At 40.6% G+C, this 27,130-nt stretch overlaps 3 protein-coding genes across 6 annotated transcripts in view; 2 read left to right on the top strand and 1 right to left on the bottom strand.

Annotated features, from left to right (window-relative positions):
• ireb2 (iron-responsive element binding protein 2) overlaps positions 1–775 on the top strand; it is a 33,466-nt gene extending 32,691 nt beyond the window's left edge. For both annotated transcript variants that reach the window (XM_061894627.1, XM_061894626.1), the window contains exon 22: positions 1–775. In XM_061894627.1, the coding sequence (XP_061750611.1) occupies positions 1–111 (111 nt within the window). In that variant the 3' untranslated portion in view covers positions 112–775.
• Positions 623–18,573, bottom strand: snx1a (sorting nexin 1a). The gene is made up of 15 exons (XM_061894628.1): positions 17,199–18,573; positions 10,362–11,202; positions 8,741–8,889; positions 8,440–8,506; positions 7,453–7,496; positions 7,230–7,371; positions 7,083–7,161; positions 5,083–5,158; positions 4,577–4,690; positions 4,406–4,499; positions 4,139–4,344; positions 3,921–4,064; positions 3,779–3,859; positions 3,639–3,710; positions 623–2,939 (listed from the first exon to the last, which is right to left on the bottom strand). The coding sequence occupies exons 1-15, from the start codon at positions 17,325–17,327 to the stop codon at positions 2,889–2,891; spliced, it is 2,289 nt and encodes a 762-aa protein (XP_061750612.1). The 5' UTR covers positions 17,328–18,573; the 3' UTR covers positions 623–2,888.
• The window catches only part of sv2 (synaptic vesicle glycoprotein 2), a 20,933-nt gene continuing 11,005 nt past the window's right edge, over positions 17,203–27,130 (top strand). The window contains exons 1-2 of one of the 3 annotated variants that reach the window (XM_061894632.1): positions 17,212–18,616; positions 20,867–20,949. Coding sequence is in view for 2 of the 3 variants with exons in the window: in XM_061894631.1 (XP_061750615.1) it covers positions 18,532–18,616 (85 nt within the window). In the remaining variant the exon portion in view is untranslated. Of the gene's footprint in view, positions 18,617–20,866; positions 20,950–27,130 lie in introns of all 3 variants that reach the window. The other 2 variants (XM_061894631.1, XM_061894629.1) reach the window with 2 other exon arrangements.

Raw genomic sequence — 27,130 nt, forward strand, 5'->3', positions numbered from 1 at the left:
ACCAGTCAAGGAAAGTCTTTTGAGGTCACCGCACAGTTTGACAGCGACTTGGAAGTCACCGTCTTCCAACACGGGGGCCTGCTGAGATACGTTGCAAGGACAATGCTCTGAGCTTGCCTGCCATGCTGGGTGCAAAATGTCTGTTTGTCAATAGAGCCGTGGTCTAATTGGCGGGATGGTCACCAGACATCCTCACGGGGGGACCAGGAGACTTCCTTTGATCTTTGCTGACTCTTGTAATCCCTCAAAGGGCAGGCTGTCAAGTCCTGCCAAGAATAAGCTAAGATGGTGCTGAGGTATGTTTGTCCATATTTGTCAATGTAAACAATGAGTTAGGACTTTAGCCAAACGTTTTGCTGTCTTATGCAAAAGTGTCTTATCTCCTGAGCGTCCTGCATCGGCCAACAACAGAAGGACTTCATGCACTCTTGACATTTTTTCCAAAAGTGCAACATACGCAACTACGTCACAAACTGGCCCTGAAGCCAAAGTTTTTTTTAAATGATTGGAAATAAGATCAACACTGCTGCTGATGGACCTTGTTGCCCTGAACATTCACATACAAGCAGAAATGATGCTACTGTTAAATTGGCAGAAATAAAAGACACAGGACAGTGAGGTCTTCCAAGTGTAAACAGTGCAACTTTTATTGATTTGATTTTTCAAAAGGTCATTTTTCATGACGCAGTGCACATTGGTGACATGTCTTCGTACGCCATTCTGGGCGCTTTCTATTCAGTAACGTGGCAAATAAAGACATTGGCAGGAATTTAAAGTGAAATGATCTGTGACTTTCAGTGTGAACATGATGTAAGACTGTCAAGAGATTAAACCAATTATCAAAAAACGTGTTTCCTTCAAAAGGAACATTTCAAATATTTGTATATGCACTTATTATTTAGGATGTTTACTGTAGAGCAGGATTACTAGTGTCTCTGCAATACATCACACTAATCACTTACAGACGTAGTAATTTCTTTTTTTTTTTAAACTTGCTTTTTTTTTTTTTACATAATATTCATTTGTCCACAATTTCAAAGGAATATTTGGGCTGTCAAAAAATGAAAAAAAAAAAAAAAAGAACAAATGAGTATAACGTTGTAGTTTTGCACAAAGTGAGAGCAAAGTAATTTTTAATAGTCACAATTTTACAACATAAAACAACGTTTTGGAAGAATAAAATATAAAAATCGGGATTGCAAGATTGTATTTCTTTTTACCAGACGAAATGTCAAGTTGTTATTTTGCGAGGATTTAGTTGTTACCAAAAAGAAAAAAGTTGTCATTTTACAAAATATACAAGTGAAACTCAAAACTATTTTTTATATCACTCAAAGGTTTCTTTCTTTCAACAATTAGATTTACAAGGTGAAACTAATACCATAGGCTCACAACAAGCAACTCTAGATATTTCACTCCACCTCTTGATATTTTGATGTTTATGGCTCACAGCTTATGACAACCTCGAATGGAAAATGTTAATATCGTACAAAGGTTTGTTTATTCCAGCAATTAGATTTACAAGGTGAAATGAATATGACGTAAGCTCATAACAAATACCTCAAGATATTTCACACCACCTTTTGATATAATTTTGGTTATTATGGCTTACCGTTTATGAAAACCTCAAATTGCAAATCAAAAACTGGAAGCAATAACCATCAAATTAAGGCTTGACATATGTCAATTTGCATGTCATTTGTTTACATCACAGTTTCACATTTGAAGTTCAATTGCTGACATGAATTTACTTTTGCACCATATTCTAGTTTGAGTTTCACCTGTAATTATATAAGTTTTGATAAAGCAGAAAATAAAATAGGTTCCTCTGACAGAAGAAACAATTAAGGTCTTACAAAAAAGGAAACCATTTTATGAGAGTGATATTAAGAATTACAATTTTTCCAATTTATAAAAAGGTGTAATTACAAAAAAATGTTTAATGGACTAAAGACCAAAACACAATTCCTGTAATAATTTGTAATTTTAGAAGAAAAATAGTTTTAAATGTTGCTTTTACACAATCTACATCTATTATCAAAACAAATGTTTTTGTAAAGTTGTAATTTTACAGGAAAAAAACAAAGGTGATAGAGAAATATGCAGTTTAATGAGAAAAAAATTGGACAATATTGGACAATACTACATGCTGATTGTATACAGAAAATTGCTTTTTCCTCAGAGTTATCACTTTATCTGAGCGAATTAATCCTTTTTTTCCCTTCCTTTGTACAGTAGATTCAAGGAAAACACGTTAAAAAAGTTGAAAGACAATATGCAGTAAAAAAAAAAACATGCTTTATTTGCAAGCAAGACTAAAGTGTCTCTGAGGTGGACAAGTGGCGTCCACAAGAAGGCACAGATATGTGAAGTGTGTTTTTTACTACAAGTGTATAAGCTTGACCTATGACACCATTGCACACACAGCCATGATGTACCGGTAATGCCTCAACATCTACTGGCAGTAAAGAAAACTAAATCTGCTACTTCAGTATTTTATCCAGCAGGAAGTGCTCGAAAATAGATTTTTGGCTTTATCCCTTTTTGAATCGATGAGCGAGAGAAAGGGGTGGCTACCGTCACCGTGTGGGTCCCCTGTGATGTAAACAAAATTGTGCCACGGCGACACTTCCAGCTATCTATTCCCTACCCTTGACCCCCGTCTTCTTTTTTTTATTTTTTTTACACAGGCTCATACCTCTAATAAGAAAATATCTGTGGAAGATTATATGGAAAATATACACTTCATAATAAGTCATCTATGTCGATTTGAGAAAGAAAGCATTTTGATTGGGTCTTCTTTAAAGCACACGTTTGTCCTTGGCTTTTACAAGGCAGGAGTGAAAAAAGGAAAAGAAGAATAAAAGGCATTTAGTGTAGCGCCCTCCTCAGGCGATAGCTTTCGCTTCAGGTAAGAAGGCCTCCCAGTACTTCATCAGCTGGACGGAAAGAGAACATCACATGATGATTTACATACGTTATGTAGTCTCAAATAAATAATAATCATACTAATTAGAAAGGCTGTTGCATAATAAGTTTGTTTACTTTAATAATGATCTGGGAAAAGTGATAGAGTGGAAAGCAGATGCTCATTTATGAAAGGTGTAGCAATTGATGTGGGTGGGAGTTTGATGACCAGTTCCTAAAAAGCTGTGCACTACAAAACATGCTCATTGTAGCCATTATTCCTGACTTCCTTATTTTAATTTAATCTTCACAAATTATTTTACAAATTTTAATTTTTTTTGGTTTAAGTTTTATTTATTCCATCCATCCATTTTCTACCGCTTGTCCTAGTTAATGTTGCTTATCAATTTGAACATTAGTGTTTAGAGTTTGGAAAGAGAAATAACAGGAAATAATTGAGAAGCACTACCGTACAGTAGTAACAGTCTCACCAACAGTTGAGTAGCAACATTTTAAAGCGTTTAACAACGTTAATAATAATTCAAATGCAGTTACTGCCATCTTGTGATGTTTAAAACAATTACAGGAGTTTAGAACTGCAATGTTTTTTTGTCCCTGCCCTAATTGGAGACCCTGGTGGTTTGTTGACCATACACCTGGCAACAACAGTTGGGTCGTCTATTGAACAAAGACCATAATGTAGTGTGACTGTCACTTAGCTGATCACTCACCTGTTGCTGGGACTTGAGCAGAGTCTCCAGATATTTGATGATCTGTCTTTTGAAATTTTTCGACTTTTCTTTCTGTTTAGAGTTGGGGGGAGGAACACTTTAATTAAGGACTTCTACGAGTGTAATCAAATGTGGCGTACCTCAAAGCGGAGCACTTCCTTGCGCACAGTGGCAGAAACTCTGTCAAAGTCTCGCTCGTATTGAGTCACCTTGGCTTCCCACTGTGGACCGCAAAAGATGAGTTGACTCGGTGGCGGAAGTTGAGCAGAAAGTCAATCTTACCTCCACGATCTCTTCTTTGGCCAGCTGCACCTTGTCAGGCTTGTTGGCCCACTGAAGTTTGGCTTCGGTCTCCCGCTTCTTCTGCAGCATGGTCTGTGCGTCCTGCCAGCGCTGCCACGCCTTCATGCGGTGGTCAAACGAGCCCTGCGCACAAACGCCCCATGCGTTAGACGCACGTCAACACACCCCGACTTGGGCACGGGTAAAAAGATCCGTACCCTGACGGCGCCCAGCAGCCGTATGAAATCAGCGATGAGCTCGGCGAAGCGGAAGGTGTCATTGGCCGCCTGGTCTTGATGCAGCTGCTCCATCTTGTCCTCCACCTCGGCCAGCTGCGAGAGGGCACGGGACAGCGCCGTATTGTCCTCGGCGCTGCCCAACATGGCGGTGCTCTTGGCGAAGCTGGCCGTGTTCGTGGAGAGCTCTACGGAAACAGACGGATTAAGTCGGGACAAGTCAAGACAGTCCGCATGGATGACGCGTACCTTTCCTGTGGATGACCAGACACTCCACCAGCACGTGGAGCTTTCGGAACTGCTGGTCCGCAGACTCCACCTCCTGCAACTTCTCCTCAAACCACTGCATCAAAAAAAAAGACATTCATGTTCACTAGGTGGGGCTGTTTGTCAAAAAACATTGCTCGACTTCAAACTCACCACATCTGACTCATTCATCTTGATGGTCATCTTGCTGACGGCGTCTGTCGCTTTGTTGATCATTTTCAGGAAGCCGGCGCCGCTCAAAGCCTGCGTGCTCACAGCTCTGGGCAACTGCAGAAAAACACAAGTTGATTGATTGATTGAAACTTTTATAAGTAGATTGATTGCACAGTACTAGATTACACAGTAGAGTGCATATACCGTACAATTGACCACTAAATGTAACACTTGAATACGTTTTTCAACGTGTTTAAGTCGGGGTCCTCGTTAATCAATTTATGGTGTGTTCAAGTGTCATATTCTCGTCCTATTGTTTGACGTGCTGATGGCTGGAGAGTGATCATGCTCTACTTCATAATGTCACAGCACATGTCGGAAGTTATCTTCTTCCCCTCTCAGTGCCGGCAGCACTCATGCAGCCCCTGGATTGTGACACTACCACCGCCACCATGTAAAAAAATCCCCCGACGGTTACAACTGTGAAAATGAGGATTTTCACTTACTTCGTCTCGCTCCAGGAACTCTCTGACGTCAGGATCTTGGAGAAGTGAAGGGTGAGTCACCACCCTCTGAAGGTACCTGGACAAAAGGACCTTTAAGGACGATGTCATAGAGCAAGTATTCTTACAAGTATTTTGAGCGGTCTCTTGGTTTTTTGTAATCCTTTTAAGTTGCGACCATAGATTTGAGTTACGAGCTTCCCTGCCGCTAATTGGCGTAGCGAATGTCGTAATGTACCCCGTAAGATCCACTCAAACAACATACAGCCTCATTCCCAAGCAATAGCTTTTAGCTAAGATCTAAATAACTGTTTTACAACCATCGTAAAACATTAGCATGCCTGAAGCTGCCCTGAGATGTGGTGTCGAGGCTGCATGTCGCTCTGAACCGGTGATGTTCACTCTTCTCCGCCACTCTAATCGTAGAAGATAGTAATGTCCACTTTGTACATTATCATCGCTCTTTTCTTCCCTTTTCGGTAACTCGGCTTATTGTCAGTGTTAGATCTAATTTGAAGGCAGGACGCTAATGAAAAGGATTTCAAAGTTCTCTTCAGTATGTTGGAAGGGTTAAATATTGTATGTAATTATTATTATAACAAATATTGTACTTCATAAAACTACTGTAGTTTGTAGTGTGTTCTATTGTACTGTTTGTTGAACAATGTTTATGTGAAAATGTGTTTTTCTTGATTGATTTCAAAGGGCGGTGCTGATTTGTGTTACGAGCTCGGTCATAAAACCAATTGAGCTCCTCAATTGAGGTACTACTGTATTTATAATAGGGGATTGACAGATTTTCGGCGCCAATATTTGGCATTTTGACGTATAACTATCAGCTTTTTTTTATTTTTTTTTTACACAACTTCAACAGAACTACATCAGCAGATACAATATATACACACGATACCAGTGTTAAGTATCAAAAAATGAGTGAAATAGATAGTAATAACTACAGGTGGGGGAATAATACATTTTTTAGATGCATTGCAATTCGGACATTGGCAATTGTAGAATTGATTAATAAATGTCTATAATCGATTTTTTTTTTTAAATAATGCAGACGGTTCGAAAATTTGGCTGACTGCAGTGAGCCACCACATCGAGAGATCTGACCAACTCCTCATTTTACGGCACTTATGTTCCAGTTTTGCACACATTTTCATTCATTTAATAAACGGAATGGAGATTAATTTAACTGTCTTATTACAAATGCACTGTTTCAAAAAGTTGCATGTGATTAATGCTTGTTGAGAGAAAAGGGGGAAAAAAAAGAAAAATTCCATCAATGTACATAAATTAAAAATACATCAATAATCTATTTTTATTTGAATTGTAGCTTCTGAATCGTAATTGAGTCGTGAGGTGCCTAAAGATTCCCACCTCTAATAATAACCATTGCTCAAGCACCAGGCCTTTTGCCATGTTTGAGAAAAGTCCCAATAAGGTTCATTAGGTCTTCAAAGAATTTTGCATTTATTGATTCTTACAGCCAGACCTGTGTGTTTTTTTCTGTACTTGACAGTTTTGACTAAAACTATGGCCTTCCTCAGAGGTTTGCATCACATGCGTGTGGGAAAAGTTCCCCTTTTTTTCTCACCCCAGCGCTCAAAATTGAATAGATGAATTTGTGATGCAGAAAAATCCCATATTTTTACTAATATTCCCAGGGGATTTTCTAACTTTTGAAACCCAAAACTCCTCTTAGACACTTGTAATAAAAGTGTTTGTTAAGTCTCCGATGTTTTTGCTGCTAAATTAACCACATTAGTGCCACATAAAACATTGCTACTGGTCCAACGTTTCCTTGAAAACAATGTAAAAAAAAAACAATTTAAATACTTGTCCAGCTGCTTACTGAAATATAATATTCATGTTTTAAAAAGGTTTTACACCAAATAAATATCAGCTCCAAATATCAGTTACCAGCCTCTTTGACTTCTAATAATCAACATTAGCCCTGATGAAACCATATCGGTTGATCTATATTACGACGTCATTACCTTTCCAGGGCGCCTCTTCTTCTTTCCAGGAAGTCTGCAGACGATGAGTCTTCCTTCCCCACCTTCACCTTGGTCATACCTGTGAAGATGACAACATTAGACACGCTCACACAAGTGACAGCGGGGATTTGCCAAAGCAAAGCCTACCCAGGATGCTCTTCTCGGGCGGAGGAGGCACGATAAAGCCGTTGGGTCCGTGTTTCTCTGACAGCTTCTCGTACAGGCCCAGGAAGTCGCTGAAGCGCCGCCTCACCGTGAAGGTCTTGTTGCGGAACATGGGCATTGTGGTCTGAAACGATGGTAAACCACTTTTTTTTCTTTACATAAGAACCACACATTTGGCACATTCCAACAATGGTGAGATCTTTACCTGAGTGCAGACTTTGTAGGCCATGTAGGCATTCATCCCATCACCTTTAATGATAATACAAAATGTACAGTATTAATGCCAAAAATTGATGTACAGTACTTTAGAACAATGTTTCTTAACCACAGGGGCCCGCGCCAATTCTTGGGCTGCGATGCGAGTGCACTCATTTGCAATAATCTTCAAAAAGAACAATGCTGGAGCAAACGTCAAAAATAATTTTCTTATGCGCAAAAATTATGACTAATGAGGTAAAGCTGTATTTTCATTTACTTAATTTTGACAGCTTATTTAAGAAACATTATCTGGTTAAAATGTATTTATTTTACCACTGTAATTGTATGTACATTTATTTTTAAACAGTTTTTATGAGTCCCTTATTTTGCAATATATTTGGGGTGTATTTATGTTATCAGCCTAATCTAAGACTTGATAAGAATATTTGTGGTTACACAAGCTTTCATATAATTTAACAATGTTTATCCTGGTAAACTGTACATAGGTTATATATATATTGAATAAGATTAAAATCAAGAGTAAGATTACTAATTCAGTGTTAATATTTGAGTGAGCCCTTTGAGAGGACCACTACTTTATCATGATGTTAATTAATTTGAACAGATTGACTCTTTACTATTTCTCACTGTCATGTGTATTTGGTGTATGAGCACCAAACATGAAGAAAGAACTTCTGTCCTCATGTACATAATCTGACATGCCTGTAGCTTTGAAGCTTTGATATAAAAAAGGTTTCGTTGCACATATTAAAATACAGCCTGGAGCTCTGCCAACTATCCGTCAGTGGGCTACAAAGGTGAGAGCTGCATCAGGTGGTTGTTAAAATGTCAGTGTCCTCCTGTCCCTTTCCCTAATGGTACGTTGTTTTATGTAATGTATGGCATCTAATATGTTAAAAAAGTGCATATTTAAAGTGTGGGTGTACAATAAAGTTAAAGAGTAATGAAGACATGCGTGGACACACAGCCTTACCTATTTTTTCTGGGTCGGTAATAGAGATGGTAATGTCGAATTGGTCTTCCTCTTCTTCTGCTTCCAACTGAAAACGATTGAGAAGATGAACATTTTGTCTGTACTCCTCTCTTGCATTCATTGCTTAACAGCCCACAAGAGAGCAACATTACAATCATGGATGGAATATGAGACTTCACATCTGAATGGATCTACAACTACACATTGCCAAACAAATATTTGACAAAGTAAAGTCAACAGATTGGAGAAACTGCCAGTACTGGTTGGCAATCTACTTTCTGCCTGTTAATCTTGAATGTACCTCCTCCAACGTGTCCGCCTGAGTCTTGGCCACCACACAAGCAGCGTTCGACACGGAAGCAGCAGAAGATGTCGAAGGTTTGGTGGCGGAGGCGGTTTCATTCTTTCTCTCGCTGCGTGGACTGTCGAGAGAGAGCTCCACTGTGGCGTCTAGACGAGAGAAGCAAGTCTATTTTGTGAGAGTGGAACCTGTCTAATCGAATGCACCTGAACACGTATACATTCTCCCCTCAAACCACAAAAAAACTTAAGTTTCCATCCCTCAGAATCACCAGCTTCGCTTCTTTTTACATTTGTGACAGTTTAGAACAGGGGAGTCCAAAGTGTGCCCAGGGGGCGAATTGCGGCCCACAGCTAATTTTTAACAGCCCTCGGCACATTCTAAAAACAATATCAAAAAAGGACAAAAAACATAAAAAAGTTAAAAGCAAATATGTGCATTGTAACGAGAAAAAGTTGCAACGTTGACTCTAATAATACAAAACTGCCATGCAGGCTGGTTTTCTTCTTTAAAAAACTGTCATTACTCGAAAAATTATATGAATCAAAACTAATGTTATGAATATTGACATGGCTTCAATTATTTCACATCAAATATTCCACTTTGAAATATGTTTTGGGGAAAATATTGCATAATTTGTATGTTTGCTGCATAAAAGTTTTCTTTGACAAAAAGGCATAAAACAAATGAAAAATATGAAAAAAAAATAAAAACTTACACTCAACAGGTAGATCTGAAACTGAATGTTACAAATTATTGACCTATTTAAGGTTTCAATTACTTCACATCAAATATTGTAGTTTGAATTTTTTGAGGGGGAACATTTTGCATATTCTGTTTTTATCATAAAAAAATGGTACAGACAAAAAATATATATATATTTATATATATATATATATATATATATATATATATATATATCAATCAATCAATCAATGTTTATTTATATAGCCCTAAATCACAAGTGTCTCAAAGGGCTGCACAAACCACTACGACATCCTTGGAAGAACCCACATAAGGGCAAGGAAAACTCACACCCAGTGGGCAAGGAGAACTCACACCCAGTGGGACGTCGGTGACAATGATGACTATGAGAACCTTGGAGAGGACCACACATGTGGGCAACCCCCCACCCCACCTCCCCCCTCTAGGGGACCGAAAGCAATAGATGTCGACTGGGTCTAACATGATACTGTGAAAGTTCAATGCATAGTGGATCCAACACAACCGCGAGAGTTCAGTTCAAAGCAGAGCCAAGACAGCAGCGAGAGTCCCGTCCACAGGAACCATCCCAAGCGCAGTCAGATCAGCAGCGTAGAGATGTCCCCAACCGATACACACATACATATATATATATATATATATATATATATATATGTATATATATATATATATATTTTTTTATTGACAGACCTGAATTGATAGAGATTTAAGCGTTGATTAAAAAAAGTTTAAATAATATGACCTATTTTTAATATTTTTATGACTGAGACCCTTTAGGGTTCCCGGGACCAAGCTTGAGGAGAGCCATGGAGCTTGAAAAAAAACCTAAAAAATTGTGTAGCCCTAAGTAGGAAAACGTTTCGACACCCCTGGTTTAAATGAAAACCAAAAGACTCACCTGCAAATATGTCAGGGTTTTCTTCCTCGTGGACTCCGTTAGTGGCCGTGTTGACGAGGGAGGGCTTGCTGGGGAGCTTGGCGACGGCTTCCTCTGTAAAAACGTTGCCGCTGCTGCTCTCCAACAGCGGCCCACCAACTTTACCGCTGCCAGCGCCGGTACTTGCAGCCTTTGGGGCGAGCGGTTTGTCCATTGTGGGCATCTTGCCACCCAGCGGCTCTGTGAACATATCGTCGTCCGGCTCGCCAAAGAGGCTCTTATGAGGCAGCTTGGAAGGTTTTGTCTGCCGTGAGTCGGCAAACAGGTCGCTGCCCTCGTCTTCGAACAGGTCTGCGACGACAGGGGTGCTTTGCTTGTGGACCACGACAGGCACGGGGTCTACGAGGAAGTCCAGCAAAGGGTCCGCTATTTTGCCAGGTGGCTGCGATGTGGGATTTGCTGGTGAATCACCACTGATGTCTAAAAGTGGCGCTGCATCTTCTACAGCTGGCTCTACGGTCAACTCAATTTCACCCTGCGTGGTCTCCGCCCGCCCTGCTGCCGCTTCCTGTCGCTGCTCTTCAGTTTCGCTTCCCAGTATATCAACAAAGTCGTCGTTCAGAGGGATTTCACTGGATGCTTCTTCATCATCCATCGTCGCGCTGTCGGACCCCAGCGAGTCGCCCGGACTATTTGTGAGGTCCACAAACTCGTCTGAGGGCTCGCTCGCCGCTTTGGATCCTGATTGGCTGCTGACGGGATCGCTGCTGGTGACGATGTCGTTGGGAGGCGTCAGTAAATCGTCCCCAGGCTGGCCGCTAGACTGCAGCTTGGTGTCCATCTCGCTAAGTGAGGCGTTGCTCTAAAATGAAGGCAGAAGAAACATTAGCCCGCATTCAGCCGGAATTTACTACTACTACTGTGATCACACTCTTGAACCTCAATGTGTAAACTCCTCTTTGTGCAAACTTTTCAATTTACGAACTTCCAGATGGAGCCATCATTCCCAGACATTCGCCGACAGCAACGTAAAGAGGATTTTCCTTTTTTCCAAACCGTAGCATCTTGGTTGACGTTTTTTAGAGCACCAAAGGGACTTAGGTGAGAACACGCATGTGAACAGTTCAGCATTGTTGTTGTGATAGTAAAGAGATTGTTGACCTAATCTAATGTTGATTGTTGAGAAAAATTTAATTTCAAACATTTGTATGTATGTACAACACTTAAGACATTTAGTATACCAGTATGTGGAATTAAATTATGGAATTGATTAAGCAAAGAAATCAAACACTGTTCTAAATTGATCCAATTCAAGAAAGTCTTCAAACTTGGTGTTTACAAAGTACAAAGAAGAATTGTGAATTTATTCCATCCATCCATTCGTTTTCTAGATAATCTTATTCATCTCACCATATGAAATATAAAACTTACTTCACTAATTATTATTAATGTTTAATCTTATTAATTATTGAGTACATTGTGAATAAAGGAAAAGGGGTATGATTAAATAAGCTCTGCTTCTTCCTACTCCTTTTCGAACATGTTGAATAGAGAAACTGGAAATTGTGACGCATAATGTTGTATGCATGCATGTTCGAAATAAACTCAAACTCAATACTCCCTTGTAGGCCTGGGCGATATATCGAGTTTAAAAGATATCCATCCATTCATTTTCAACCGCTTATTCCCTTCGGGGTCACGGGGGCCTACAATTGGGTGGAAGGAGGTGTACACCCTGGACAAGTCGCCATCTAATCACAAGGCCAACACAGATAGACAACATTCACACTCACATTCACACACTAGGGCCAAGTTAGTGTTGCCAATCAACCTATCTCCAGGTGCATGTCTTTGGAAGATATATATTTTTAAGCAAGATTGGAATTAAGAAAATATCGATATAATTTATTTCACGCTAAAATGACCAAACGCCGTTAATGGTGTGTTCCTTGACACTCACCCACTCCCTCTCATGGGCTACTAAACCCCTACCCTTTCTCCTTCCAAAACCTGCTTGCACGTACAAGAACATCCATGATTGATTGGTTGTTTACTATGATGAGTCACGATTGGTTGAGATTAAGGCAAAACATTAGGGACAGGCCAATTAGAGGCAAGATAGGGCAGGTCATGGAACCAGGAAGGGAAATCACAACAGACATCCCAAATTATGACAAAAGAGTCGTAGAAGTTGGGGAGGAGTTGGGGAGGAGACCCTGCCCCAAGTGTTGGAGTTCAAGTACCTAGGAGTCTTGTTCACGAGTGGGGGAAGAGTGGATCGTGAGATCGACAGGCGGATCGGTGCGGCGTCTTCAGTAATGCCGACGTTGTACCGATCCGTTGTGGTGAAGAAGGAGCTGAGCCGGAAGGCAAAGCTCTCAATTTACCGGTAGATCTACGTTCCCATCCTCACCTATGGTCATGAGCTTTGGGTCATGACCGAAAGGATAAGATCACGGGTACAAGCGGCCGAAATGAGTTTCCTCCACCGTATGGCGGGGCTCTCCCTTAGAGATAGGGTGAGAAGCTCTGTCATCCGGGAGGAACTCAAAGTAAAGCCCCTGCTCCTCCACATCGAGAGGAGCCAGATGAGGTGGTTCGGGCATCTGGTCAGGATGCCAGCCGAACGCCTCCCGAGGGAGGTGTTTAGGGCACGTCCAACCGGTAGGAGGCCACGGGGAAGACCCAGGACACGTTGGGAAGACTATGTCTCCCGGCTGGCCTGGGAACGCCTCGGGATCCCCCGGGAAGAGCTAGACGAAGTGGCTGGGGAGAGGAAAGTCTGGGCTTCCATGCTTAGGCTGCTGCCCCCGCGACCCGACCTCGGATAAGCGGAAGAAGATGGATGGATGGATGGAGTCGTAGAAGAGAAAAGAAAATATTCTGGCGGGCGATTTATATATTTAAAAAATGAGTGGAAGATGGCAGAGGGATTCTCTTCTTTAGATGTTTGTTTTAGAGATGTAGACCACATCCAGGAAACCCACAATGTGTCTACTTGGCCACATTTGGACAAATGTATGCGATAACATTCATTTGAGTTGTTTACCATGTAAGCCCAAAACAAAACTCTTCTCCAGTTTCCAAGCCGGGCAAATTTTGCACGAGAAATGCTGCCAAAAATGTATGCCTAAGTGAGGAAGATCAGAGTCTCACAATTAAGTCAAGTCACTTACTTGGTGCTGACCAGAAAGCAAATGCATTTATCTGACTTTGATTCATTTTGTATTATTTGCACAACTATATTATTAATTTTATGCAGAAAAAAGAGAATCAGCACCTCCAAGTCCGAGTCCATGGTTCTCGCCCGGAAAAGGGTGGAGTGTCATCTCCGGGTTGGGGAAGAGATCTTGCCCCAAGTGGAGGAGTTCAAGTACCATGGAGTCTTGTTCACGAGTGAGGGGAAAGTGGATAGTGAGGTTGACAGGCGAAACGGTGCGGCGTCTTCAGTAATGCGGACGCTGTATCAATCCGTTGTGGGGAAGAAGGAGCTTAGCCGGAAGGATAAGCTCTCAATTTAACGGTCGATCTACATTCCCATTCTCACCTTTGGTCATGAGGTTTGGGTTATGACCGCAAGGACAAGATCACGGGTACAAGTGGCCTAAATGAAACTTCCTCCGCCAGGTGGCGGGCCTCAAAGTAAAGCCGCTGCTCCTCCACATCGAGAAGAACCAGATGAGGTGATTCGGGCATCTGGTCAGGATATCACCTGAACGCCTCCCTAGGGAGGTGTTTCGGGCACGTCCGACCGGTAGGAGGCCACAGGGAAGACCCAAAACACCTTGGGAAGACTATGTCTTCCGGCTGGCCTGGGAACGCCTCGGGATCTCCCGGAAGGAACTGGACGAAGTGGCTGGGAAGAAGGAAGTCTGGGCTTCCCTGCTTAGGCTGCAGCCCCTGCGACTTAACCTCGGATAAGCGGAAGAAGATGGATGGATGGATAATATTCTTCAATTTTATTATCTTATGTAATTCTGTGCTACTTATACAGTTATTTTTCTGTGTTGTTTATAACCTCTTGACTAACTGGGCTAATAAAACTGCCACTGCCTGTTTACAGTACAATTGTCATTCATTTCAATTTCACTGAATTTCACTCAAAAATTCATATCTTTATAATATTTCGAGATATATATCGAGCATTGAGTTTAAAAAAATATATATTGAGATATACTTTTTCATCCATATCGCCTTGCCTTACTCCCTTGCTATGTTTTATAAATATGTGTGTCTTCACAGTGTGCATTTATTTTATTCAAATGGGAACTTTTTTTTATTCTTGTTTACAGTGTTTTTTATGGGGAACTCTCCTTCACTATACACACTTTTCGATTTACGAACCATGTTCTAGAACCAATTAAGTTTGTAAATCGATGCTCCATTCTATACTGTAACCCTGCACCTGTCCAATGTAACACAGTAGATGCCACAGTCGATGGGCGGTATAGCTCGGTTGGTCGAGTGCCCGTGCCAGCAACTTGAGGGTTCCAGGTTCGATCCCCACTTCCGCCATCCTAGTCACTGCCGTTGTGTCCTTGGGCAAGACACTTTACCCACCTGCTCCCAGTGCCGCTCACAATGGTTTAAATGTAACTTAGATATTAGGGATTCACTATGTAAAAGTGCTTTGAGTTACTAGAGAAAAGCGCTATATAATCACAAAATCATCATCAAGGAGTGGGACAGAAGGGCACAAACATAAACATCACTACAATAGCTATTTGAGCTACATGTTAACATTTTAACACCAACGTTATGCTAGGTTAGCATATTCACTACAAAAACAGTTATAGCTCCCATGCCAGGTTATAATTTTAAAGGCCTACTGAAACCCACTACTACCGACCACGCAGTATGATAGTTTATATATCAATGATGAATTATTACCATTGCAACACATGCCAATACGGCCTTTTTAGTTTACTGAATTGCAATTTTAAATTTCCCGGGAGTTTCTTGTTGAAAACGTCGCGGAATGATGATGTGTACGTGTGACGTCACGGACTGTAAGGAAATACTAGCACTGCGCACACACACAGCTAAAAGTCGTCAGCTGTAACCGCATAATTACACAGTATTTTGGACATCTGTGTTGCTGAATCTTTTGCAATTTGTTCAATTAATAATGGAGAAGTCAAAGTACAAAGATGGAGTTGGGAAGCTTTAGCCTTTAGCCACACAAACACACAGTGATTTCTTGTTTAAAATTCCCGGAGGTGAAGCTTTCCTATGGATCAGAGCGGTCAAGCGAACATGGATCCCTACCAAATATCAAACAGCAGTTTTCGGTGAGAAAATTGTGGTAAAAAGTCGCCACTTACTGGAGATCAGCTGAGCTTGTGCCGTCCATACAGCTACCGTCGACTTCCATCAGACACTGGCCTCAAGACACCCGTGGACACACCCTTCCGACTATCAGGTACTATTAAACTCACTAAAAAACTAGCAACACAATAGAAAGATAAGGGATTTCCCAGAATTATCCTAGTAAATGTGTCTAAAAACATCTGAATCCGTCCCAATGCAATCGTGTTTTTTTTTCCTAGTCCGTCGCTATCAATATCCTCAAACACAAATCTTTCTTCCTGGCTCAAATTAATGGGGAAATTGTTGTTTTCTCGGTCCGAATAGCTCTTTTTGTTGGAGGCTTCCATTAAAAACAATGTGAGGAGCCCTCAACGAGTGACGTCATCGTCTGCGACTTCCGGTAAAGGCATGGCTTTTCTATTAGCGACCAAAAGTTGCGAACTTTATCGTCAATGTCCCCTACTAAATCCTTTCAGCAAAAATATTGCATTATCGCGAAATGATCAAGTATGGCACAGAGAATGGACCTGCTATCCCTGTTTGAATAAGAAAATCTAATTTCAGTAGGCCTTTGAGGTGCGTAGTGAAGCCTACTTTTTTTTTTTCACAGTGGCATGGTGTCAGAATAGCGCCTTTTCTCTGAAAAACAAAAAAAGTGAGGGAGATGATGGATTTTTGTCATAAACAAGCTGTGGGGAAACATTACGGTTCGAAGACTGGCCAGATTATTATTATTTTTTAATTACATTGGGGTACACTACATGGCTGCAACCACTAGAGGCGCTTTTTTGCTGGCTCAAGAAACATCACGTGACGTCAGCTACGTATTGTCAGTAAAACTAATTACTTTCATGTGACTTAGCTTGCTTTCAAGTATACTGTGTAACCAATACAGGATAAAATCTTCTGCTCTGAGTTAAATGTTTTTAAAGGCATCCTGTCACATTTGCAAAGTAGAAAAAAACTGCTGAGTGTGTGTTTCCTGTGGAGAGATTCCTTTCCACAAATGCAACAGACAGCAACTTTTTTTTTTACCCCCTTTTGAACTTTGACTGCAGGGAAAACATCCGGGTTCTAACCACGTGACGCGACCCCCCCCCCCCGCTGCCCCCCACTCACATGACAGGAGGCCACTTTTTTTAATCGTCATTCAATTGCAACACACTGAATAACAACAAAGAAACAATTAAACGGTGTATTTTTTACCCGCAAGTAGAAAAAAGAACCACCGTGCTTTCACATGTTTGCCAATTAAATCACAGCTTATTTGTTTGCCTGTTAATTAGAAATAGGTTGCAAGCGGGTGCAAGATTACAGTCAGGTCGTTGAAAAGCGTCAGTGAGTTTGGCCCAAAATGCAAAGTGAACGTCAACACAAAACATTTTCAACGTTTAAGACGATTCAAGGTAACTTTAAACCATTTGGATGTTAGCGCAAACTTTTTGGGGGCAAAACAGTGCAAACACGAGTGGATGCTACAGCTAGCTGTCAGTGAGAGTTAGCCGAGGGAGGACGAGCGCAGAAGGACTAAGAAGTGGGGGGACCTACCACACTCATGAAGAGGTCGTCCCCGTCGTCTTCGTCGCTGCCTCGGCCTCCGACGTCTCCGGAGTCCAGCAGGTCTTGGTCCTCCGAGTCGGGGAAGGGAGGAGGACTGCGCTCCGAGCTGGTCGCCATCTTCCAAATTGGCTTCAACAAAGTTGAGAGCGCCGAGAAGAAAGGCTATATCGCGGGTTACTCTGCTTTCACGGCTGCTAATGTTTCCTCCCGCGGCCCACGCCAGGACACAACACGGCAGTGGCAAGTGAGCGAGCTCGCCTCCGGACGGTGGAAGTGCTCGTAAAAGTGACAGGGAAGTCGGCGGTAGATTAGGGGAGGAGGCAGAGGGCGCAACGCCGCTGTCACTTTTCACTTCCTGGTTAGCTTAGCTTGGTTCGCGAGTCGGCCCTGCGATGAGGTGGCGACGTGTCCAGGGTGTACTCTGCCTTCCGCCCGATTGTAGCTGAGATAGGCTCCAGCGCCCCCCGCGACCCCAAAGAGATTAAGCGGTAGAAATGGATGGATGGATGGATTCGCGAGTCTCTTCCTGGTTAGCCTAGCTTGGTTCGCGAGTCACTTCCTGTTTAGCTTATCTTAGCTTGGTTAGCTCGGACAATATTCATGACAAATTTGTGCTTTGCTTTAAAGATGTGATTTTTGGTTTTACACTGTAGGAACAACAATTCGAAAATGTATTCTACCTTTGCAACCTCATTATTTCTATTGGGTAAGTTTTATATTCATAAATGTAAGTTTCTCAATAACCGACCTATCTTTTGCGCTTTTAAAAAAGATTTTGAACTTTACATTAAAACGCCCTCTACCTCTAACAACATAAAAGCTGTGAAAACGATAATACTGTGTTGCAAATTTAAGTTATTTAATGAATCTGAATGAGCCTTTGTTTAACATATATATATTTTTTGTATTCTATTTTTGTTATTTTGAATTTACAACCCCCTGGCGCTGTTTTCATAATGTTTTATATTGTTCTTTGACTTACTGTCTGTAATTTTTTTAATTTATAAATAGACATAAAAAAAAGCTTGGTTAGCTTAGCTTGGTTCGCCAGTCACTTCCTTGTTAGCTTAGCTTGGTTCGCCAGTCACTTCCTGGTTAGCTTAGCTTCGTTCGCGAGTCACTTCCTGGTTAGCTTAGCTTAGCTTGGTTAGCGTAGCTTCTTAGCTTCGTTCAGCCATGCTAGCGCGACAACGAGTTATCTCGCTGGAACAGATCACGGGTCGACGAGCTATCTCGCTGGAACAGATCACGGGTCGGACAATAAGAATGAAGCCGGGGAGAGGGGCAGTACAGCAGCTTTTATGACCGATTTTTAGGCGAGATGCGAGGTGTGAAATCTACCGGAGATGAAGAGCCTCTTCTCGGTGGGAAAAAACGACAACACAACGAGTGGGACTCCGATGAAGGTAAATATGTGCTCCTGAATGCTTTATTTCTATCATTTCTTCCTCTACTTTTTGACAATCCACACCCACTTTTGCACTTCAATAATTCATTTCTAACATAATTGTCAGTTTTACTTTTATTTGATAGAGTTCCAAAACATTATGAACTAAAAGTTTGTGATCTAAACCAGTTCAGTGTAGCCACACAATAATTTATCTTTGCTCACTTTTGTCACCGTTATCAACATATTATTGTTTCCTGTGAATCCGATTAAATGCACCAACATATAACAAATAGTAAACAACTGGCAGACTAAATAAACATAAGTGATTTTAAGCATCAATACACAATTATTTAATTAGTTGACAAGTGTGTGTTCGACAAAAGCAAATAACTGACATTGTCTCTAAACATTAAATATTAATGTTATCAGCTGTGGCTGTAAGCAATATCCTGTTTTCTTTTTTTTTCACCTCAAGATATCATGCAGCTATTGATTACTTTAGTTTGTTCGATCATTGTGCAATCAGATAATACACACTTTATATCTTCAATGCAAATTTTATGTAAAATATCTGAACTAAACAAACATGTTTCTGCTTGTAGTAAACTTTTTTTTCCCCTACATCATCAGCATTGCATTTGTTGCACTTTTCACATGTGTGCATTGATGTAAATACAATTATTTAAAAACATTCCACTGTTTGCCACTTCTTACATCATGTCACCCACACATGGAAACTATGTCCGTGAATTTAAAGTTCCTAGCACACCATGCAGTCCACATATATCCATTTTTATTCGTAACACTCGTTTAAAGGCCTACTGAAACCCAGTACTACCCACCACGCAGTCTGATAGTTTATATATCAATGATGAAATATTAAGATTGCAACACATGCCAATACGGCCTTTTTAGTTTACTAAACTACAATTTTAAATTTCCCGGGAGTTTCGTCTTCGAAACGTTGTGTAATGATGACGTGTACGCAAGACGTCACGGGTTTTTAGGAAGTATGAGCGCTGCGCACACACACAGCTAAATGTCTGCTTTAACGGCATAATTATACCGTTTTTTGGACATCTGTGTTGCTGAATCTTTTGCAATTTGTTCAATAATATTGGAGAAGTCACAGTAGAAAGATGGAGTTGGGAAGCTTTAGTCTTTAGCCACACAAACACACGGTGATTCCTTGTTTAAAATTCCTGGAGGTGAAACTTTCCTATGGATCAGAGCGCGGTCAAGCGAACATAGATCCTACTGAATGTCAACCAGCAGGTTTCGGTGAGAAAATTGTGGTTAAAAAGTCAGTTCTTACCGGAAAAAAGCTGAGCTTGTGCCGTCCATAGCTGCCGTCACTGCGCGTCAAGACACCCGTGGAGACACCCTTCCGACTATCAGGTAATATTAAACTCACTAAAACACTAGCAACACAATAGAAAGATAAGGGATTTCTCAGAATTATCCTAGTAAATGTGTCTAAAAACATCGGAATCCGTCCCAATGCAATCGCGTTTTTTTATTTATTAACTTTTTTTTTCTTTTTTCTTTCTAGTCCGTCGCTATCAATATCCTCAAACACGAATATTTCATCCTCGCTCAAATTAATGGGGAAATTGTCGTTTTCTCGGTCCGAATAGCACTTTTTGTTGGCGACTCGCATTAAAAACAATGTGAATACGTGAGGAGCCATCAAACATGTGACGTCATCGTCTGCTACTTCCGGTAGAGGCAGGGCATTTCTCTTAGCACCGAAAGTTGCGAACTTTATCGTGGATTTTCTCTACTAAATCCTTTCAGCAAAAATATGGCAATATTGCGAAATTTTCAAGTATTACACATAGAATGGACCTGTTATCCCCGTTTAAATAAGTTCGATAAGAAAAGAACCGAGTCCTCGGAATCGAATCCCTTTTTTGAGAACGAGAAATGTACCCGTTATCGAGACCACTAGTAAAGAAAAAGAGTTGTTTCTTTATTCGAGTCACTAGGAACGAATCCCATTCCGACGAGAAATGCCCCGTTTGACATCACAAGAAATGACGTCACGTAGCTCAGTCATTAGGCGCAGATAGGAAAAGCAGCAAAAATGGACCGGAAAAAAGGGCTCTAAGGCATGGCTTCATTTCACACAAAAAAAAACGAGGAAGCAATATGCAATTATTGCCAGGCTTCGCTCTCGTGTAGGGGGGGGCGCAACAAGCATGTTGAAACATGTGCAGGCTGCGCATAACCTGAAAGTTCGAGAACCGTGTCGCGTCGTCGACAGGTGGAGAAGCAGCGGCACCGACGACGAGGAACGCCCCTCTTCTGCCAGCTGCCCAAGTCCCAGCTACAGTGGCGGTGGCGCCGGTGAGTAACTAACGTTAACTGTTGCAGGTTAATTTCCATATCTGCTCTTTTTTGAAAAATAATTGTTGATGACTGTTGCGTTCTTAGTGTCATAGTGTGTGTAGTTAGTATGTTCCAACAGCTGTAGTTAGTATGTTCCAACAGCTGTAGTCAGTATATTCCAATAACAGCAGAAGTGCACTTTTTGGAGAGCTGTATTTATTTTCAGTTTTGTGCCCAAGGGACTGATTTCATTAAACACTGTATTATTATTTATACATGTATAGTGATCACAGAGACAGGTTGTTTTTGTGTTACTGTATATTAGAGATGCACGGTTTGCGGTCTCATCCGCGGATAAACCGCGGGTCGGGCGGTTGACATGACGAAAAAATAGATTTTAAATAGATTCGGGCGGGAGGCGGTTGAACCATTTGGAAATATATGATATACATGGTTCAGAGATCGGGAACTTTTACCGTTCAAAGAGCCATTTTGGACCCGTGTCACAAAGCGAAGACAACAATAGTTGACGTAAACATTCTCAAGTATGTCTGCCGACAGTCACCCAGTCAATAAGTATTAGGGCGTGTTATAAAGCCTTTGCCTTTGACGCCTTCTTCAACATGTACGATTTACTTGAAAATCCAGCAATATGTTGTGTCTGGCTTCCACTGACACACACACACACACGACTGCAAGGCATACTGGGTGATACAGAGTACACTAATGGTTGTGATATAAACAATTTTAACACTCTATGCGCCACGCTGTGCAGCCACACCAAACAAGAATGACAAACACATTTCGGGAGAACATCCTCACAGTAACACAACATAAACGCAACACAACAAATACCCAGAATCCTTTGCATCCATGACTATTCCTGACTATATTATACACCCCACTAGCAGCAACCCCCCCCCTCACCTGCGTCGGTAAGGTGGGCGGGGTTGGGGACGCGGGGCTGTAAAGTATATTCAGGATTGTAATGGATGCAAAGGATTCTGGATATTTGTTGTGTTGCGTTTATGTTGTGTTACTGTGAGGATGTTCCCCGAAATGTGTTTGTCATTCTTGTTTGGTGTGGCTTCACAGCGTGGCGCATATTAGTAAGAGTGTTAAAATTATTTATATCACAACCATCAGTGTACTCTGTATCACCCAGTATGTCCTTCAATCTTGTACGTGTATCTGCGGAAGCTGCATACAACATGTTGCTGGACTGGCAAATGGTTCGTACATGTTGTTGAAGGTGTCAAAGGCAATGTCTTTACAGCACGTCCTTATTCCCGTTATCTGAATGCGCACCATCGGATATTCGCGAGAGCGTAGGCGGCTCCCGTTACCTTCTTTACTTTGTGACATGGGTCAAAATAGCTATGGTGGCGGGCGGTTGCGGTCCTGATAAAATGTTGGTTCTGGTGGATGACGACTTTAGTGATGCGGTTGCGGATGATATAATTGCCTATCCGCGCATCTCTACTGTATATATTTGTTTTTCTGAAAAATCCCACTTAATATACTTTGTGGAACAGCAGTCAATATTTATTTATTTTATTGAATTTTTTTAGGAGGGTAACAGTCAATATTTATTTATTTATTTATCAGATTACATTTTTTTCTTATGTAATAAAAGTGAACTTTTGTTAAACCAAATATTGTATTTTTTTCCATATACAACAACCTATCTGGACTCGATAAGAGAATCGATAAGGAATCGGTTCGATAAGAGGATTCGATAATAGGCTCGAACTTGATAATTCCTTATCAAACATCATCCCTAGTCATACTTGATCATTTCGCGATATTGACATATTTTTGCTGAAAAGATTTAGTAGAGAACATTGACGATAAAGTTCGCAACTTTTGGTCGCTAACAGAAAAGCCCTGCCTTTACCGGAAGTCGCAGACGATGATGTCACCCGTTGATGGCTCCTCACATCCTCACATTGTTTTTAATGGGAGCCTCCAACAGAAAGAGCTATTCGGACCGAGAAAACGACAATTTCTCCATTAATTTCAGCAAGGATGAAAGATTTGTGTTTAAGGATATTGATTGCGACGGACTAAAAAAGTTTAAAAAACAACAACAAAAAAACGCGATTGCATTGGGACGGATTCCGATGTTTTTAGACACATTTACTAGGATAATTCTGGGAAATCCCTTATATTTCTATTGTGTTGCTAGTGTTTTAGTGAGTTTAATAGTACCTGATAGTCGGAAGGGTGTATCCACGGGTGTCTTGAGGCCAGTGTCTGATGGAAGTCGACGGTAGCTGGACGAACGGCACAAGCTCAGCTGATCTCCGGTAAGTGGCGACTTTTTACCACAAATTTTCTCACCGAAAACTGCTGGTTGACATATGGCCGGGATCCATGTTCGCTGGACCACTCTTATCCATAGTAAAGTTTCACCTTCGGGAATTTTAAAAAAAGGAATCACCGTGTGTTTGTGTGGCTAAAGGCTAAAGCTTCCCAACTCCATCTTTCTACTGTGACTTCTCCATTATTAATTGAACAAATTGCAAAAGATTCAGCAACACAGATGTCCAAAATACTGTGTAATTATGCGGTTAAAGCAGATGACTTTTAGCTGTGTGTGTGCGCAGCGCTAATATATCCTAACAGTCCGTGACATCACGCGTATACGTCATCATTCCGCAACATTTTAAACAGGACACTTCACGGGAAATTTAAAATTACAATTTAGTAAACTAAAAAGGACGTATTGGCATGTGTTGCAATGGTAATATTTCATCATTGATATATAAACTATCAGACTGCATGGTCTGTAGTAGTGGGTTTCAGTAGGGCTTAACGATAAGGGAATTAACAAAATATAAATCTAAGCTTTTGTATCAAATTGAATTAATCGATTAATCGTAACAACCTCAGCTTAAACTACTTCTGCATGCCCTTTAAAATTGTGTTACTTAGTTGTTGTTTGTCATACTGATGTTTACTATCAACTTAATGCTGACTCAGCAGTTCGCTCCTCATCTTCTCACTGTTTTTGTTGTTGCTGCTGTGTTGTGCAATAAACAACTTGTTTATAAGCAACCATTAAAAAGATCCCTTTCCACATTCTCATGCCTTGCAAAATCATTATTAAACCTTAGAAAACAATGTTACAGATCATAAAATTATAAGCTTTCACATTTTGGGCGGCCTCTTCCTTATTATCACCTGCTTCCAATGAACACTTTATAGCATTTTGGGTATTTACTGATTAAAAAATATTGAAGGCCCTGTAAGATGACTGCAGAAATGTTCTTATCAGTAAGTGTTCAGTGGAGAGAGTGAGCACTATCTGGGCTGTACTGATACATAATGAATGTCTTTCGGAACGGCCTGTTTGTCAGGCTTGACCCTGACAGTGTGGTTATGGTTTCGTTTTTCCTCTGTTTTATTTCCTGTCAACACTCTTATTTTGGTTGTTTCCTGCTTGTCTCCCTGAGCACTGTTTCCCCTCAGCTGCGGCCGATTGGCACCTGGCCACACCTGGCATCAATCAGCCAACTGCTAATTAGACCTGCCTTGCCCTGCAGTCAGTGCTGGAGTATTGTCGTTGTAGCCTTAAGCTGTATCCTGGTTCCTGTTAGCTATTTTCAGTTTTCCTATTTGCTGGTTGCGGTTCCCTGTTTCCAGTTTGCCTTTTCCTGGTTTGTGTTTTTTTTTCGTTATTTTGGACATTAAATTATGTTTTCCTGCACCAAGCCTGCCCTCTATGCATCTTGGGGTTCGTCACCAATAGTGATAGGTTGATGAGGCGTCATGAAGCATTTCAACACATTGCAAAACCGTATTGATACTGTGTCAATGCTGTGTCACTAAATACTGAAATCTGCTGGACATTAAAAATCCCTACAGGCAACATATGGACCGACTTTGATTGATTGATTGATACTTTTATTAGTAGATTGCACAGTACAGTACATATTCCGTACAATTGACCACTAAATGGTAACACCCGAATAAGTTTTTCAACTTGTTTAAGTCGGGGTCCACGTTAATCAATTCATGGTAACTCAACTGACACCGATTTTATGACTTAGTACAGGGGTCGGGAACCTTTTTGGCTGAGAGAGCCATACAAGCCAAATATTTTTAAAAGTATTTCCGTGAAAACCATATAATTTATTTATTTTTTAACACTGAATACAACTACATGCGTGCATTTTTAAGAAAGACCAACATTTTTAGAGTATAATATGTCTCTTATTCTCTTTAATAACATTGTTATTCTGAGGCTAACCAAAAATAAATAAAATACTTCTTACCATTAATGCAACTTCTTGAACAGGTGCGGTAAAAACCGGATGGTTGGATGAAAATTCTTGAGAATGTTTTATATTTTGAACGTTATTTTTGACACTGTGATTACCAGCAGAATTATTCATTACTTATCGTGTTAAGCAATGTCAGCTAAGATTTACCTGAGAGCCAGGTGCAGTCATCAAAAGAGCCACATCTGGCTCTAGAGCCATAGGTTCCCTACCCCTGACCTAGTATATACAATAATATAAACCAAGTCATTGTATTTCATTTAGGATTATTTCATATCTTAAAAATAAAAATAAAATACAAATACATTTTTATCTTTTTTAGATACAGTCAATAAATAATGTGAACATGTATCAAAACATGGAAATCTAAGAGAACGTGTTGTGAATGAGGATACTTGTGGACTGGTTATTTTATTTTTTTTGACATGCGCTCTGAATACGCACTTGTTGATTGATTGATTGAAACTTTTATTAGTTGATTGTACAGTACAGTACATATTCTGTACAATTGACCACTAAATGGTAACGCCCCAATACGTTTTTCAACTTGTTTAAGTCGGGGTCCATGATAATCAATTCATGGTAAAAACGTAATGAGTGATCCATCCAGCTGGATTTGAATCAGTGCACTACTCAGCATAAGCAACTACAGTCCTCCACTCTACCAACTGAGCTATCGAAGAGATTCGCTGTTACTGCTTTTTTAAAGTAATCAGATGGTTGTGTGGGTGGGACAATGTCGGCTGCTGAGGCAGAAGAAGCAAAGCAGCTTGTTAAGACTTTACTTACAAAAACCCCCGTACCGAATCGGTTCAATACAAAAACACGTACTGTTACAGTCCGACTAACAGATCGAGTAGAAACTTTGAGAGAACATGATGAAACGACAAGGAAATGAACACAAATACCTTTTTTTCCCCCAATATATGATCAAAATATTCCCGCACGGCGGAAATGATCTCCGACGACGATAAATTACAAATGACCAACGACAGAAGTGCGGCGATTCCGTTGGCAGCAGCATCACGTTGTACTTGACAGTTTGGTTATGTTACTTTTTCCTTTTGGTTGTTTCATGCTTGTCTCTGAGAGCGCTGTATCCACTCAGCTATTGCTGATTGGCACCTGGCCACACCTGGTGTCAATCAGTCAGCTGCTATTTAGACCTGCTTTTGCCCTCCAGTCAGTGCTGGAGTATTGTCGTTGTAGCTACTACCTGTATGCTGAATCCGGATAGCTGAGAGCTGTCTTCTAGTTCCTCGTTTCTTGTTTTCCTTTTATCCTGTTAGTCGTTAGCTGTTTGCAGTTTTTCTGGTTCCTGGTTTGTGTATTTTCTTAATTTTCGGACATTAAATCCTGTTTTCCTGCACAAAGCCTGCCGTCTCTGCGTCTTGGGTTTGGTCACCAACACTTTGTGATATTTTTAAAACATGATTTACTTCATTTGAGTAATTTATTTACAGCCGCTGCAACAATTAATTGATTACATTAATTAAAAAGCTTGAAATTATATTCTGTTGCTTCCATTAATCGTTTAATGAGTAAACAAATGAAAATGTATCAAATGCAGATTGCATGGAGTGCCTTTAAATATGCAAACATTGTTTCCGCTGCAGTAAAGCACACATGAGTGCGTTGATCAGTGGGAAAAGCAATTTAGAATGTAAAATAAATCAGTTAATGCACATGTGTTGATAGAGCAATTTCAATGTTGTTGATGTGCATTATTTTATTTCAACTGGTTTACATAAAATACGAATTGAGGCTACAAAGCGGGGGTGTTTAAACTTTTTCCACCAAGGGCGGCATAATAAAAAGTAAAAGTACATGGGAGGCCTTCTTATTTTTGTTATTTTGTAAAAAAATAAATGCTAAAAAAACAATATTATATACAGTATGCATATATAAAGACA

The sequence above is a fragment of the Nerophis ophidion genome, linkage group LG03, assembly GCF_033978795.1.
Source record: "Nerophis ophidion isolate RoL-2023_Sa linkage group LG03, RoL_Noph_v1.0, whole genome shotgun sequence".
NCBI lineage: Eukaryota > Metazoa > Chordata > Actinopteri > Syngnathiformes > Syngnathidae > Nerophis > Nerophis ophidion.

Bases quoted from the DNA above. Each gene is read 5' to 3' on its own strand.
- snx1a (XM_061894628.1), bottom strand. From the start codon at position 17,327: ATGGCGACCAGCTCGGAGCGCAGTCCTCCTCCCTTCCCCGACTCGGAG. The intron at 8,507-8,740 runs GTACATTCAAGA...AATCGTTTTCAG, and splicing joins AGGCGGACACGTTGGAGGAG to TTGGAAGCAGAAGAAGAGGA. The intron at 3,711-3,778 runs GTACGCCACATT...AACTCTAAACAG, and splicing joins AGGAAGTGCTCCGCTTTGAG to AAAGAAAAGTCGAAAAATTT.